Here is a 14,617-nt window from a genome sequence, read left to right as displayed (position 1 = left end):
TCAAATCAGTAACTGTGGAAACAAACAGGTGGGAAACAAAGATGACTGATCTAATAGAACAAACGGAGAAGCCAACTAGAAACACAACACAATGAAAACCAAATGAAAACAGAACATACATGTGACATTAACATTATATCAGTTAATGAATAATTTTTTGATGTAAATGTAAGTTAAATCTGTGAAACCTAAAATGTTGCTACCATATTTTTATGGTAAATTTCTGGCAACCACAGCTGCCAGCTTTTTTCTTTCTTTCTTTCTTTCTTTCTTTCTTTCTTTCTTTCTTTCTTTCTTTCTTTCTTTCTTTCTTTCTTTCTTTCTTTCTTTCTTTTTTACAGTGTTATGTTGATCGGATAGTTTAGGGAAATGTTTCACATATATTTGCACTTAATTTGGTCTCATTTTTATCATAACATTTTATTCATTTCAAATATACTAATGTAGGCGACCTAAAGTAGTTCTGTAAGATGCATGCACTTATTAACTTAGAGTTATTTAGGCAATTCTATTAATCAAAATCGTTAACTATTGATAGAGAAAAGATTTTGATTTTATTTGATTTCACATTTGATAATACTGTATTGAGTTGTAGCGTCAAATTCCGATTATCTTAACAAAATAAACAAGTAGTTAATTTAGTCTGATCTAATTCTGGTGAAGAGGGAAAAAAGCACACTTTAGCTTAGTTTAAAAAAAGAGTTATTACAGAAATAATATACTATAAAAGAATATAATTAAGTGCAAACTGAATGTAATATTTACGAACACTTAATTCCACGTTACTTACAATTAAATGAAAATCTATTATAGTTTAAATTTATATTAAATGCAATTTATAAATCTTTATGTGTCATTTCACAATTCCTTCTATTGTCTCTGAAATATGGTTAAAGTGTAATCTCTCTTCCTTCTTTTGTTTATTTATAAAGCACTTTCAACGCAACTCAAGGTTGACACAAAGTGCTGTACAATACAACTGAAATCGGATACAATACAAATACAACAATACAAAAAAACACAACACAACACAATACAAAACATTATACCTGGTTGAAAGCTAATGATAAAAGGTGTTTTTTAAGTAAATACTTAAAAATTGGTAGAGAGGAAGCATTTTTAACCGAAGTTGGTAAATTATTTCAAGGACTGACCAACAACAGCAAGTGGGTATTGTAACTTAAAGCTGCAGTCCGAAGTTTTTCCTCTTTGTCGCCATCTCTGTTCGAAATCTGCCATTGCAGTCATTTGCGGAATTATCAACTTTACGTGAGTTGTACTTCAACACCCTCTACACGGCACAGCGCGGAAGAACACTTTTGAGGAGAGTGTGAGGCTGTCAGTCACCGCGCCGGTGTCGATACTGGCATTCAGAATCACAGATTATTATTTTTGGAAGTATGACCAACATAATAATTTTCACCGGAAAATGTCATCTGAACAATTAAGTAAGTAACATCCACTTTTGTTCTGACCAACCAAGGGAAAAAAGCATTGCAGTAAATCGTGCTAATTAAATCTAAAGATCGCTTATCATATCACGTCAAACCGTGCAAATTATACTTTGTTCTCAAATTGTTCATTTTAACAACATCAGCATTGTGTGACTTAATGTGTATTAGGTCAGTTTACTATAGTGTACTATAGTTCAGTTTCCAGTTCTCTGCAGTCTTTCTAATTGTCATACCAACAAATTAATGTTCCTTAGAACTGGTTCTCTTTGAAATATAAACACACGTATAATCATGCATATTTAAAACTGGAATATAATCAATCATTTCAAAAGCCCTTCTGATATTTATCCTTTGTTTTCACATGGGCCCGGTTGCAGTCTCTTTTTTTTTCTGTAGCTAAGCCACTCCGAAGTCTTTTGCATTTTACAACGGGTGAATCTGTTGTCACTGGTGATTGTCGTTTGAACCTTTCTGGATCCGCCATCAAATTAATAAGTTTAATTATATCAAGTGCTGTGAGAAAAGGCTATAAATCTCCACCTCCAGCATCCTCCCGCAATATAGCCTACTAGCCGAGACTCTTCTTTATGTGTACAGATGTGACGTAATGACGCAAAAACATGCTCAAATTTCCCGCGGAAATCCACCAGTAGGCCTACCACTGGAATTAAAAACATTATTACAAGCTTACCGTTTTGAATCGAGCTACGGCAAGCAAAGAGTTATGAACACTGACTGGTTATGTACTTGCTCAAAAAATTATTTTGGATCATTTTTAACCCAAAAAGACTGCAGCTTTAACTACATTTTAATGTAATTTTAATTTAAACTTGTATGTCATGTATTGTAACTGCAGAATTGTAAAAATTACATTGACTTTAAACATTATATCAAAATACACACTAGGCCTACAGTTAAAATTATAATCAAGTACTTTATATGTGCTTTAGTATTTTAGTCAGTTTTGTCATTCATCAAAGAAGCATTGCAGATCATTGAAACGTAATAATTTAAAATGTACTTAGTTGTTAAGAAATCATTGTCGAAAGCACACTTAAAGATAATATTGTCACGGACATTCAGTTATTTTTTAGTTTATAATGGACTCTTAGTTCGTTTTCATTGGTCTCCTGTTCTCCTTTGTCTAGGTTCCCACCACCTTTTACTTGTCATGGCTATTCATTAATTATCACAGGTTTTTATCATTTGTCCCTCATTTACCTTTGTATTTAGTTTCGTTCAGTGCACTCCTCAGTTGTCTGTTGTTGCTTTTGTTTTACACACTATACACTTCTTGAATTATATTTGAGTCGTTTAAATAAACTTTGTCTGATTTTTATCATCATCTTCCTCTTTGGACTATATCGTGACAAATATAATATTAATGACTTTTAGTCATTAATATTATATTATCGGCTAATGCCCCTTTTTTTAAAATATACTTTTAAGATCTGAAGTTCCCTAAAAGTGCACACACACTTAACACAATTCTTTTTCACAAGGGAAATGCTAGACAAATGTGGGTAAAGCACTATATTTTACAGCCCTGTTCCGCATGTACATACTTGTTATAGTAATTATAATAACTGGGTAATGACTAGATAACAACCCTGAACCTACCCCTAAACCTAACCTTAATGTAGTTACCTTATATTACCATAAGTGTACGTAGGCTATAATAAAGTGTGCAACCCAAATGTGTGCAAATTGGCCCCATGCACAGTATTAGTTATTACGTTTTAAGTATTACGTTTCTGTTATGAATAAAGCAGGGAAACCAGGCGTACTCACCAGAGCTCTGGCTTTCATCAGCACACTGCACAGCACAAAAGCCACGGCGACCTCCACTGACAACATGCTTAACCCAAGACCTTTGACCTTTTCCAGAACTTCTGCTCACCAGAGAGCTCCTCTTACTTTTCAGGACATGGTGGTCTCATCGAGGTGCAGAGAACAGAAGTCTGTAGCCATTCGCCGATTTATTGTTATTCTGACGCTGTTGTGTCCACCAGTGATTCATCTGTTGGAGTCTGACAAGTATGTTGTTTTAGCTGAGGTTAATTTATGGAATAACTGGATACACTTACATGCAGGCAAATTTCAAAAAAGTAAAATCCCCCTTTTTTTATAAAGTAAAAAAACAAATCAAGTAGAAGATGACAAATGAACGCTCTTTACCTATCAAAGAAGATATTCTTCCATTTCTCCGATTCTTGTTTTTTTCTTCTTCTAAACTCTTATCCTTGATTGAAGATGAGACTTTCATTTGGAGATCTGTTAAAGAGAGACTTGTCTGCCATTGTAGAGATGTGATCTCCTGCACGTGAGTATGTGTTGTGAGAGTGTTCAGCGAGGTTATTAGTGTGATGGTCATCACTGGCCCTCGGCTGTTGGGCTCCACCACTGTTTATCATGTGGGGTGGGCATGAAGAATGTTAACCCTTCACTGTCATGAGAAGACAAAGCCCTGACCCTCCTAATTACAAAGGTTTCTTTTTTTCTAAGCCCACTCCTGCAAATACATTACGAACACACTTCTTTATATGTGGCTCTGGAATACTAGATTGTGACTGTTCATTGCATTAAAATATTTATAAATTGTATAACTGAGCCTCTTGTATCCCTGCATGCTCTTTTTCTACTAACATGAATGTACTCACAAGTAGGATAAACAGTGAAACCAGATAACCCATAACCTTCCCCTTCAGTGATCACCCTGACCAAGTTTATTTTGGAATAATAACTGGCTAATTGCACCTACAATATCCATGGCTGCTTACTGTATTTCCTGGCTTTGTGTGAAGAAAACAATGAACAAAACCATTTTCTTAGTATCACTGATATACTATTATAGTTTTTACTAATATCTTGAATTAGTGTGTGTGTGTTTCCTTCTTTCTTAATATGTGTTTATAGTTTTATTTAATTTTATTTCAGTTTTAGGGTTAATACATCAAGTTAAACTGAAAATGAAACTGAGAAATATCGCCATGGTAACTATAGCTGAAATAAAAGAAGTTTCAGTTTTTTATACAATTATTTTATTCCAATTAACATTATTTTTATTTCATGTAGGCTAGCCTAACGAAAAACTTACTGAAGAAATCGTCACTCGCTCTGAGACGCGAATAGCTGTGTCGGATTCATGAACGAGCTGAATCTTTTGAACTAATCTGTTTAATAGGTTCACAAATCACGATTAATTTGTGAATTGGACCAATTCGATTGCAGCTGTTCTCGAGTTAACACCTCACTAATTCAAATGATTCAGTAAGATCAAGTCTCCAGTCAACAAACTCAAAATGATCCAAGAACCGGGAGATCCTTGGAGCTTAAGTGCTCATTTTAGGTTCTATTATTATAAATGAAAATCATATTTAGGTCACGACTGTTATTTGTTTGTGAACTAAATTTGCTGTAAAAGGGTTTAAGCCCATTGTATGAAATGCTTATTGTAGACATCAGGACATGTCCAGATAGCACAGGTATGCTGCCAGATTCTGGAAAGCATCTGCTGTTTACTAACATCTGATAGACGTCTTTAAGATGTCAGTTTTACATACATTCTAAACCATAAATATCTTAAAGAAATTTTCTAAACGTTTATTTGACATCTGTCAGGAAACGTTCTATAGGCGTATTGCAGATGAGCAAACTCTCTAAAAAATACGTCTTCCAGATGTAAACAAGCACATCAAATAGACGACTCCATGATGTCATGTGCTATCAAGTCTGAACGGGGAATGTTTTAGGTAAAAACATAACGTAAAAATACCGCAAATTATGCTCATGCATCTTCCGCGTTCAAATGATGTAAAACTAATGTTATAGCGTTCTTACAATGTTAACACATTTTGTCCCATGTGACGTTTTTGTATGTTTATATTTTGTCAACAACACGCATTATGTTTTTCCTCATTTCTATATGGAATTTCTACTTTCAGTTGTTTGCACACTTGAATTATCAGTAATTATCAGTACACTGATAAAAAAAAAAAAGATTTTGTGGTGAAGTAAATACTACAGAAAAAAAACAATGTAATTTACATGAAAAAGTAAGTTCAGGCAAGAATAAAAAAAAACTAAGTAAATTCTATATTAGTACTCAATTCAAGCGTGTAGAAATGAAAGCGCAAATATCAACGTTATAAAATTAAGTAAAATTACTCAACTTTTCTGGTACTGGTGTTCCCATCATGCACTGGGCCTTGAATAATTAATGATGTTGATTTGTCACTGTTTTCCAGCTGTATTTACCATTGCTTTTGTTGTTAGGATTGGTAACTTGCCATTTTGTAACATTTGGAGTTCATTTAATGACACATTCAAACACAAAAACGAGTGTATTGTGTAAGTATTGAGTTCTCTGCGTTCACACGACATTTAACCTCTACACTGATATATGGTGTCTCACACAATATATGTTGTATTAGTTACTTAGATGTTTCTAAGTAAAGCATATATTTTAAAAGTATGGTTTAAGTCAATGTTTTATTGTTTGAGTGAAATGTATTCCAAAGGAAACTTTAACTAAATAGATGTTACTCAACCTTAGCCAAGTTAAAATTACTTTTTTTCTTTGTTGCTTTCACTTAACTTAGTTAAGTAGAGTTTACTTAAAGGTGCAGTGTGTAGATTTTAGCGGCATCTAGCGGTTCGGTTGCGAGTTGCACTAATGGCTCAGCCCACTGCTCACCCCTCCCTTTCGAAGAAGCTACGGTTGCTAAAACGGGACAAACATATCATCGTCTGAGACAGCAGAGAATAGCCAGAGTAAGCCAAGTTTCTGTACCACAGTCCATTATAAACCACATCATGGATAAAGTTTACAAAGCCATAGTCAGGTGAGGATCAAGGGTCTTAATATATAATATAATAATAGTAATCAGCTGATTGTCTCACGAACGTAACCAGCACATTTCTCCCCACATAGCAAACCCATAATACAGCGAGGGAGAAGAACCACATGAAACTATCCAACTACATATTTTTTTCTAACAGGGTAGTAAAAGTTTAGCTGGCTAATATGAGCTGTTATGCTGTAGGGCTGTGGCTGAGCTGGTTAAAGCGTAAAGCATTGTTTATACTCGACGCGTATAGTACTGTAGCAATAGTACAAATCAGCTGATTGTCAAAGCCATAACACAGCGAGAGAGAAGAACTAAGTTACATGAAACAATCCAACTACATATTTTACACCACTGACAAGGGAAAAGTCACTACTCACGGTTCTGCGGCTTCTCTTTCAAGGTAGTGACGAAACGCGCTCTGTATCGCTGTTTCTTCGCTGTCGGCTACGGTATACATGACGTCACAATATGTCGACCTTCATAGAAGCGGGTGCCCGCGGTTATGTAGATATAAATGTCTCATTCTAAGGTAATAAAAACATAACGGTTCATTGAGTAAGGTCTTTATACACCGCTGAACACATAGTTATGGATCTTATATTGCATTTCTGTCAATAGATCCTCAGAAATATTACACATTGCACCTTTAATTCTATATGTGAAATTTACTTTAAAAAATATGCCTGCAAAAACTTGCCAAAGAAAAATTAAGTAAATTTAACTTCTTTTTTTCTTTTTTTTTTTTTACTAAGCCTAGTTATCAGTGTATGACAAGAATAGTTAATAAAATAAAAGGTTTTCTGAAAGCAACTTGCACTGACATATCTTAAAATATGTCGGTGCCATTGTTTTGTCTCTATATGCACCGCAGTATTGTGTAAGGTTTTTTTAAGACATGTTTATAAAATCTACTTAAATGCCCTAATTGAACTGGCCTAATCCTGGTTTAGTCTTAGCCCTGTCTGTGGAACATATATATACCGGTAATATATATATATATATATATATATTGGCCTGCCATTAAGTTTCTGCATAATCTTCCTTATTGACTAGTCGTACAAGTACATTATATTATATTATATTATATTATATTATATTATATTATATTATATTATATTATATTATATTATATTATATTATATTATATTATACAATTTTAACTTTCTGTAGAATGTGGAGTGAAATATATTACTGAAAAAATGTACATAGAAATAATCCTAAACACATTCAAAATTTGAGAACGATCCATATGAGTGCACTTAAGGACTTTTATTTTGGCATTAGTTTGTTCACCGGTAATGACGCTTGCAGTGTTGCTTACTCTTGGGCTCGTGTGGGATAAATTAGCCCTGCAAAAGACAACAACTATGGCATAATTTTACGTTACCATTTAGTTTATTTACGCTAATAACGAGCACGGAATATATTGAATAACTGTCGTAAAACGTTATTGAAACTATCCGGTTTTTTACAGTCTCTGGTTAAAACGTGCATGTTGAAGCTCAAGACCTGTAAGCCTTAACGTTACAGCATGACATTTTAAAGTTCGACCAAAGTCATTTGATTTTGGACACATAACGTTACTTCTGTTTAGAGAAGGAAGGACAGTGTTAGGAGACATGATGCTGAGCGCTTTCAGACTGACAGTGAGAGTGTCTTCAGCGGTTCAGAGAGCCTGTCAGTGTTCAGCTAGAGCACTGCACTCGAGCCCTGTGCTCTGGGCAGGACACAACAAATGGTCCAAAGTGAAGGACATTAAAATACCCAAAGATGCTGCTCGAGCCCGTATGATTGCTAAGTTCACCATGATGATTAGGATTGCAGTCAGAGGTGAATGCATTAGATTTGACTGAAAAATTGCCATTATCCAATCTGCCACTAACCAACAAGTATGGTAATACCATGGTATTCTTTAATGTACCATGGGGCTCTTGTTTTTTTCCATGTAATGAACCTAGTATTTACTATGTGATCTGGTATAATCACTGTACCGTGGTTCCACTACACTTGTGCATGCTGAGATGACCCTGTGCTTGTGTTTCAGAGGGAGGACCCAAACCAGAATTTAATGTTGCATTGGCACAACTTCTAGAGCAATGTCGGAACAAGAATCTTCCGAAAGCCACCGTAGAAGGAGCTATAAAAGGAGCCGTAAGGCACATTTTACCATTCGAAATAATACTATATACATTTCTTAATCATTTATTTATATATATATATATATATATATATACACACACATATATCATGATTAAGAAATGTAGGTTTTCACCCTCACCCGTCCCTCATACAGTTACTTTTATCCCCCTACATACTTGAATTTGTGTTTATATATACAGTATAACATAGTTTATAAGATTCTACATCTATGCTGCATTTATTTGATAAAATACAGTAATATGTGAAATATGATTATTATTTTAAAATGTAATTTATTCCTGTGATAACAAAGCTGAATTTTCAGCATCATTACTTCAGTCAGTGTCATCATGATCCTTCAGAAATCATTCTAATATGCTGATTTGCTGCTCAAGAAACTTTTCTGGTTATTATCAATGTTGAAAACAATTTTTGCTGTTTAATATTTTCATGGAAACTGTGTTACAGTACCATTCAAAGGTTTGTGGTAAGTACGATTTAAAGAAAGAAAGACAGGGCAACGTATTACAGTTTTTTACAATCACTTTGCTACTATTTTCAGAACCTTGATGTCATTTTTCAAAACTCTAGACACAAAACTCAAAACGATAATCACTTGTAACACAGGCTGTCTAATGTTCAAAACATTGCATTGTGCATTCACATCTTTAAAGAAATCTTGCACTTGCACAATCATTGGTTCAAAAAACAAATTAACTGTGAAATACCATTGAAACATAACTATAGATCACCCACACACAAGCAACCGATAGTTTCACTGTGTCATTGTTCGTACAATCATTAAATATTGTAGAGCAAAATAGGTGATACAGGTTTCATTATGGTACTACATGTACAGTAAATACATCTCTGTAAAAGTACTGCAGTAGTAGAGAGAATATTACAGACACAGTGGAATCATTGTGAACAAAGTTTGTAATATATTGATGCAAAACACTACAGTACAATCACAACATGGTTTTTTGAATCAAAGCAAAAATAATTAGCTATGAAATAGAAAAGAAAAGACAGTACTGTAAAACATCAAATGCAGTGTTCCTCAACTTGCTGTAAGAAACTAAACAGGAGTGATTACTGTACTTCTACACTGTCATCAACTCTGTGTTGTGGATTTGGCCACAGGTTCTCATCTACATCACAATGGATGTTGGAAAATGACATCTTGGAAAAAACCTTTGGCATGGCGAGTCCAGGCCTGACACTGCTCTGCTGTGATTGGCAGAATTGGACACGCAGTTACAAGGGCCTGCATCTATACAGTACTGTACTGTCAATACTGTACATAGTCTGAAAAGGTGGTACAGTATTTGGCACCATAGACACAGTGTCTGATGAAGCATTACAGTATGATAAAATATTAGGCTACATCCATGGATATTGTAGTCTATTTGGTTCATGCCATGCTAATTGGTGACAATGAATCTCATTATCTTGAAACTTTCATGATTTACTGTAAACATGGAAGATTGTGTGTCTGTTTCCATACAACTATGCATTAAGAGTAATGCAACAGTTACTTATCATTTTGAGCAGTTGTATCAATTGATAGTTAGATCATTGTAAGGAAATGAATAGACACTCATTTGAAATGTAATGTGTGAATTGCCTTTTGAAATAGTAGTACTTTGATGTTAAGTTGTGTCATATTGAACAGGTGATCTTTGTTGAATGAACAAATGATCTAAGTTTTATGTGTATTGTATCCAAGCAATTGAGAAAAGGGTTAGAGTTTTGAAAAATGTGCTTTTTGATCATTGGTTGTGAGTTTTGTGTCTAGAGTTGTGAAAAATGACATCAAGGTTCTGAAAATAGTAACAAAGTGATTGTAAAAAACTGTAAATTGAACAAAATAAATTGAACAAAAAAGGGCAGTAAAGACATTTATAATGTAACAAAAGATTTCTATTTTAAATAAATGCTTTTCTTTTAAACAGTGTTCAAAAAAGAAACCTGGGGGTAAAAATGTATTCTGGTTGGTATGTATTAGGAAGCAAAAATTGTTTTCAACATTGATAATAATCAGAAAAGTTTCTTGAGCAGCAAATCAGCATATTAGAATGATTTCTGAAGGATCACGTGAGACTGGAGTAATGATGCTGAAAATTCAGCTTTGCCATCAGAGGCATAAATTACATTTTAAAAAATATATAAAAAAAGGAAAACAGTTATTTTAAATTGTTATAATATTACTGTTTTTACTGTATTTTTGATCAAATAAATGCAGCCTTAATATGAGCAAAGAGACTTTGAAAAACCTAAAAAATATTGTGTTTATATATGTTTATATATATATATATATATATGGAATGATTAAGAATGAGGTTTTAACAAGATTTGAATAAATAATTTCGCCAAAAATTACAAATCTGTCAGTAATGATTTACTCACCTACATACCGTTCTGTTTGTTTCCATACAGCAATCGCTAGAAAATAAAATCTTTCAAAAATGCTCTAGAATTTTCTATTCAGTTAATCATGCATTGATGAAATGTCAGCATTAACTGGAAGTCTTTTGCCTTTTTTTAATGTCTAATAGAAGTCAAAACCAGGAGTACAGTGTCTTTATGAGGCCACAGGACCGGGCGGGTGCACGCTACTCATTGAGGTTTTGACTGACAACAACACACGATCCCACAGGGAACTTAAACATATCATGACGAAACATGGGTTAGTACTGATGAGTTGGGAAGATAATAAGATATAAGTAGGTATATGGTATATATGCCTAGTTTTACAGACAGGTCTTAGATTAAGCCAGGATTAGGCCTTAGTTCAATAAGGACATTAAACTAGCTTTTATAAACATGCCTTAGAAAAAAACATTACTGATGTGCATCTTGAGACAAATCAATAACACTGACATATTTTAAGATTTGTCAGTGCGAGTTGGTTTCAGTTAAAACAGCTCAAACATGCATTTTATTGTGGGACTTGCTTAAGCCTTGGATGTGTAACTAGGCAAAGAAGTAAAAGTACTTAAGCACAATTAAATCTACATCTTTTCTCTGTTTGTCCACAGCGGGGCGCTGTGTGAAGGAGCGCGCCGTAACTTTGACAGGAAAGGTATTGTGGCAGCGTCCAGAGATGGGATCTCCTCTGAGAAAGCTCTAGAACTGGCCATTGAGGCAGGAGCTGAAGATGTGCAGGAGACGGAGGATGAGGAGGAGAGACCCATCCTACAGGTCTGAGCACTCTCTCTTAACTGGATTGTACAAAATTCAGAATCGAAGGATTTAAATCTGCCTTGAAATTCATCAGTGTGAATTTGAATTTCCTTGGCAAACATGCCCCAAAAGGATGGACATTTAAATTGGATTTACAGGAAGAGGAGTTTGATCATTTATTAATTCGCAACAGTCACAAAACAAAGGAAGTTGTAGTTTTATAACAAATTGACTAATTATGCTTATGTATTCCCTGAAATGTGGAATGCATGCATTAAATATATCTGATCAGTCAAGAAACAATGATAGTTGTTTTAATACTGTATATATAATAATACTGTCAAAATAATAAACAAAAATAAAAAATCAAGTAAGATTTTATTGGTAACACTTTACAATAAGGTTCATTAGTTAACATTATTTAATGTATTAAGGAACACAAACTAACCATGAGTAATCCATTTGTTACTGTATTTCTTCATCTTTGTTAACGTTAGTTAATACAAATAAAGCTGTTCATTGTTAGTTCATGTTAGTTCACAGTGCATTATCTAATGTTAACAAGATTTTAATAAAGTATTAGTAAATGTTGAAATTAACATAGATTAATAAATGCTGTATTTGTGCAGTTCATTATTAGTTCATGCTAACTAATGTAGTTAACTAATGTTTACTAATGAACCTTATCGTAAAGTGTTACCATTTTATTTTTGCTGTAAATCACAAAAATGTCCAACACATTATTTTCATATAAATTTATAAAAACTAAATGTGTTCATTATATTGATGCATAACCACACAGGTCAATTAAATATTATACGTTTTGAAAATTAAATACAAATCACTATTTATGGCATTTTATACATTGATTACTAAAGACCCCCTGTGGTGAAAATCAGGTTTTTAACATTGTTAATGTCTATGGGGTGACAAATCATGTGCAAATTCATAAGTCAACACCATCGCTGAGTATTTTCTCCTTAAAACTGCAGTGAACCAAAGAAAGTCTCAAAAACACAGTTTGAAACTGCCCCTGTTGCGGGGCTTTTCCACAGTGAGCACAAGAACACCTTTAAGAAGGGACAGGAAAAATAGGGCACATATAGCAATATAGCGGGTGAATTATGTATATGATGTTACGATGTTGTGATGAACTATATGCCCTTCTCTACTGAATTTCTATGATGTTCAAAGTGTTTCTAAGGATGCTGATTTTTAGAAGGCAGCTGATTGACTGGTTTGTGTAACATTAGAAACACATTATTAGCTGTTTGTTAATGTAGTGCGTCTGACGTTGTAGAGATCGATACATAATACACATTTCCATTCTGATACATCTGATGCATAGACAACCCTGTATAATTCACTCTTCCTCTTCTTCTTCTGAATCAGTTTCTGGTTCAAGCATGGATGGCTGAATTAAACCAATATTTCCACTTGCCATTGTGTAGAGTAGTTTACTACAGCTGACCCATTGAGTGGAGGAGGCCGGGACTAATTTGTATATCAGAGATTTTTATTTCAGTGATGTTATACTGTATACCTCCTGTTTACATATTGCCAGTAATTAGAGGATTGTGTAGAATTTGTCAGGAGAAATTGTCTCAATTATTAATAACCATCTGTCCCTTTCAGTTTGTCTGTGACATGACGTCTATGAAGGCTGTGCGGAATGCTCTAGAAAGTCTGGGCATTCACACACTGTCAGCCGGACTGGAGTTTGTTCCTCACACCCCCTCTCTCCTGACTCAGACTCAGCTAGAGACAGCGTTCACCCTGCTGGAGGCTGTCAATGACCACCCTGATGTGGTCCGGGTATGGGAAAACATCCACACACAGAACTAGTGTTCACCGTACTGTAAGTCACAGATAGATGGACTAAGTAATGCTCTACATGCCTTAAGAGCAACTGGAACAAAAAGGACCTGCTTGGCCAAATTTGATTGGACTTTACTTGGATTTATTGTGTGATGATTAAATGCTTGATTGACCTTGTTGATATATCTTCATCATGGCAATAAAGAAGACATTAGTCATAGATGTGTATCATTTTGAGTGGCATTATACTGAATGTTGTGATCATAAAACCTTTGTTATAAGTTAAGATTAGGCACTAATCACAATTGAAATATCATTAAAAAAAAAAAGTATAAAAAGAGATAGAAAGGCAACTTGCAATGACTTTTTCCCAGAATCTGAAAAAAAAGGGAAAACAAAGCTGCTCTATGCAAATGTTTATTGACCAGTGAGAATCAGGGTCAGGAATTAATCTTGGCTTGGGGCAAAAATGACACAGGAAGTGGAAAAAAAACTGCCCCAGATATTTAAAATTCGAGCTGAATTTCTCATTTAAACATTTGATAGTTTTCATAATATTCTTGGCATGTCTAGTTATGGGTTTAGTACCTTGGCAGACACTGTATTGTTCTGCAGCTGTCACATATCTGTATTCACTGTTTCAGAGGCGAATGTTGTCGGATGTATTGCTACTATGAAGTGATTTTTGATGAGCTAATGGGGAAAAAATCCAAATAATTCCAAAACCTGACACCACGTGTTTTGAAATTACATCACAACCTACAACACTGGAACCAGACAATTATTTCAAATGTATTCTAGCAGAGCGTTTACCATGTTATGGTATCATATTTTCAGCAACTTTTGTATTTGATAATAATTTCATTTTCAGTTTTGTGTTTTTGATAAGGTTAGAAAACAAATTCAAATCCAGAGGTCATATATTGCTCCTTATTAAAAAACAAAAAAATGTTACATACAAGCTGTGTTTAAAATAGTAATGGTGTGTTCAAGTCATGTCGGAGAGATTTTATTTACGAGTTGAAAACACATGAAAGGCAGCACAATGTCGTAATTACGAGTGAGAAACTCTGAACATTGCGTTTGAACCGTGGCAGTGAGAAAATATGGGGGACACAATAGCATGTGCATTAATGGTAAATTAGTTGAAATTATTGAAATTATATATTT

The 14,617-nt window shown here is 34.1% G+C and overlaps 3 protein-coding genes across 3 annotated transcripts in view; 2 read left to right on the top strand and 1 right to left on the bottom strand.

Annotated features, from left to right (window-relative positions):
* pth3r (parathyroid hormone 3 receptor) overlaps window positions 1-3,526 on the bottom strand; it is a 33,905-nt gene extending 30,379 nt beyond the window's left edge. The window contains exon 1 of the mRNA XM_056245815.1: window positions 3,246-3,526. Within this exon, the coding sequence (XP_056101790.1) occupies window positions 3,246-3,311 (66 nt within the window). The 5' untranslated portion in view covers window positions 3,312-3,526. The remainder of the gene's footprint in view (window positions 1-3,245) is intronic.
* dnajc9 (DnaJ (Hsp40) homolog, subfamily C, member 9) overlaps window positions 1-14,617 on the top strand; it is a 217,781-nt gene that overhangs the window by 55,055 nt on the left and 148,109 nt on the right. The window lies entirely within an intron of this gene.
* On the top strand, window positions 7,896-13,654 carry LOC130080470 (translational activator of cytochrome c oxidase 1). The gene is made up of 5 exons (XM_056245822.1): window positions 7,896-8,134; window positions 8,349-8,455; window positions 11,002-11,132; window positions 11,485-11,647; window positions 13,265-13,654. Exons 1-5 carry the CDS (start codon window positions 7,924-7,926, stop codon window positions 13,472-13,474), a joined length of 822 nt encoding a protein of 273 aa, XP_056101797.1. The 5' UTR covers window positions 7,896-7,923; the 3' UTR covers window positions 13,475-13,654.

This window comes from Rhinichthys klamathensis, unplaced genomic scaffold, assembly GCF_029890125.1.
Source record: "Rhinichthys klamathensis goyatoka isolate OS25496 unplaced genomic scaffold, OSU_Roscu_1.1 h1tg000035l_1, whole genome shotgun sequence".
NCBI classification, from domain to species: Eukaryota; Metazoa; Chordata; class Actinopteri; order Cypriniformes; family Leuciscidae; genus Rhinichthys; species Rhinichthys klamathensis.
Note: the sequence above shows the minus strand (reverse complement) of the source record. Positions and strands in the feature narration are given on the sequence as shown.

What these genes read in the sequence shown, in the direction of transcription:
- LOC130080470 (XM_056245822.1), top strand. Translation starts at nt 7,924, where the DNA reads ATGATGCTGAGCGCTTTCAGACTGACAGTGAGAGTGTCTTCAGCGGTT. An exon ending in GATTAGGATTGCAGTCAGAG is followed by an intron (nt 8,135 to 8,348) that starts GTGAATGCATTA and finishes CTTGTGTTTCAG; the next exon opens with AGGGAGGACCCAAACCAGAA. An exon ending in CATATCATGACGAAACATGG is followed by an intron (nt 11,133 to 11,484) that starts GTTAGTACTGAT and finishes GTTTGTCCACAG; the next exon opens with CGGGGCGCTGTGTGAAGGAG.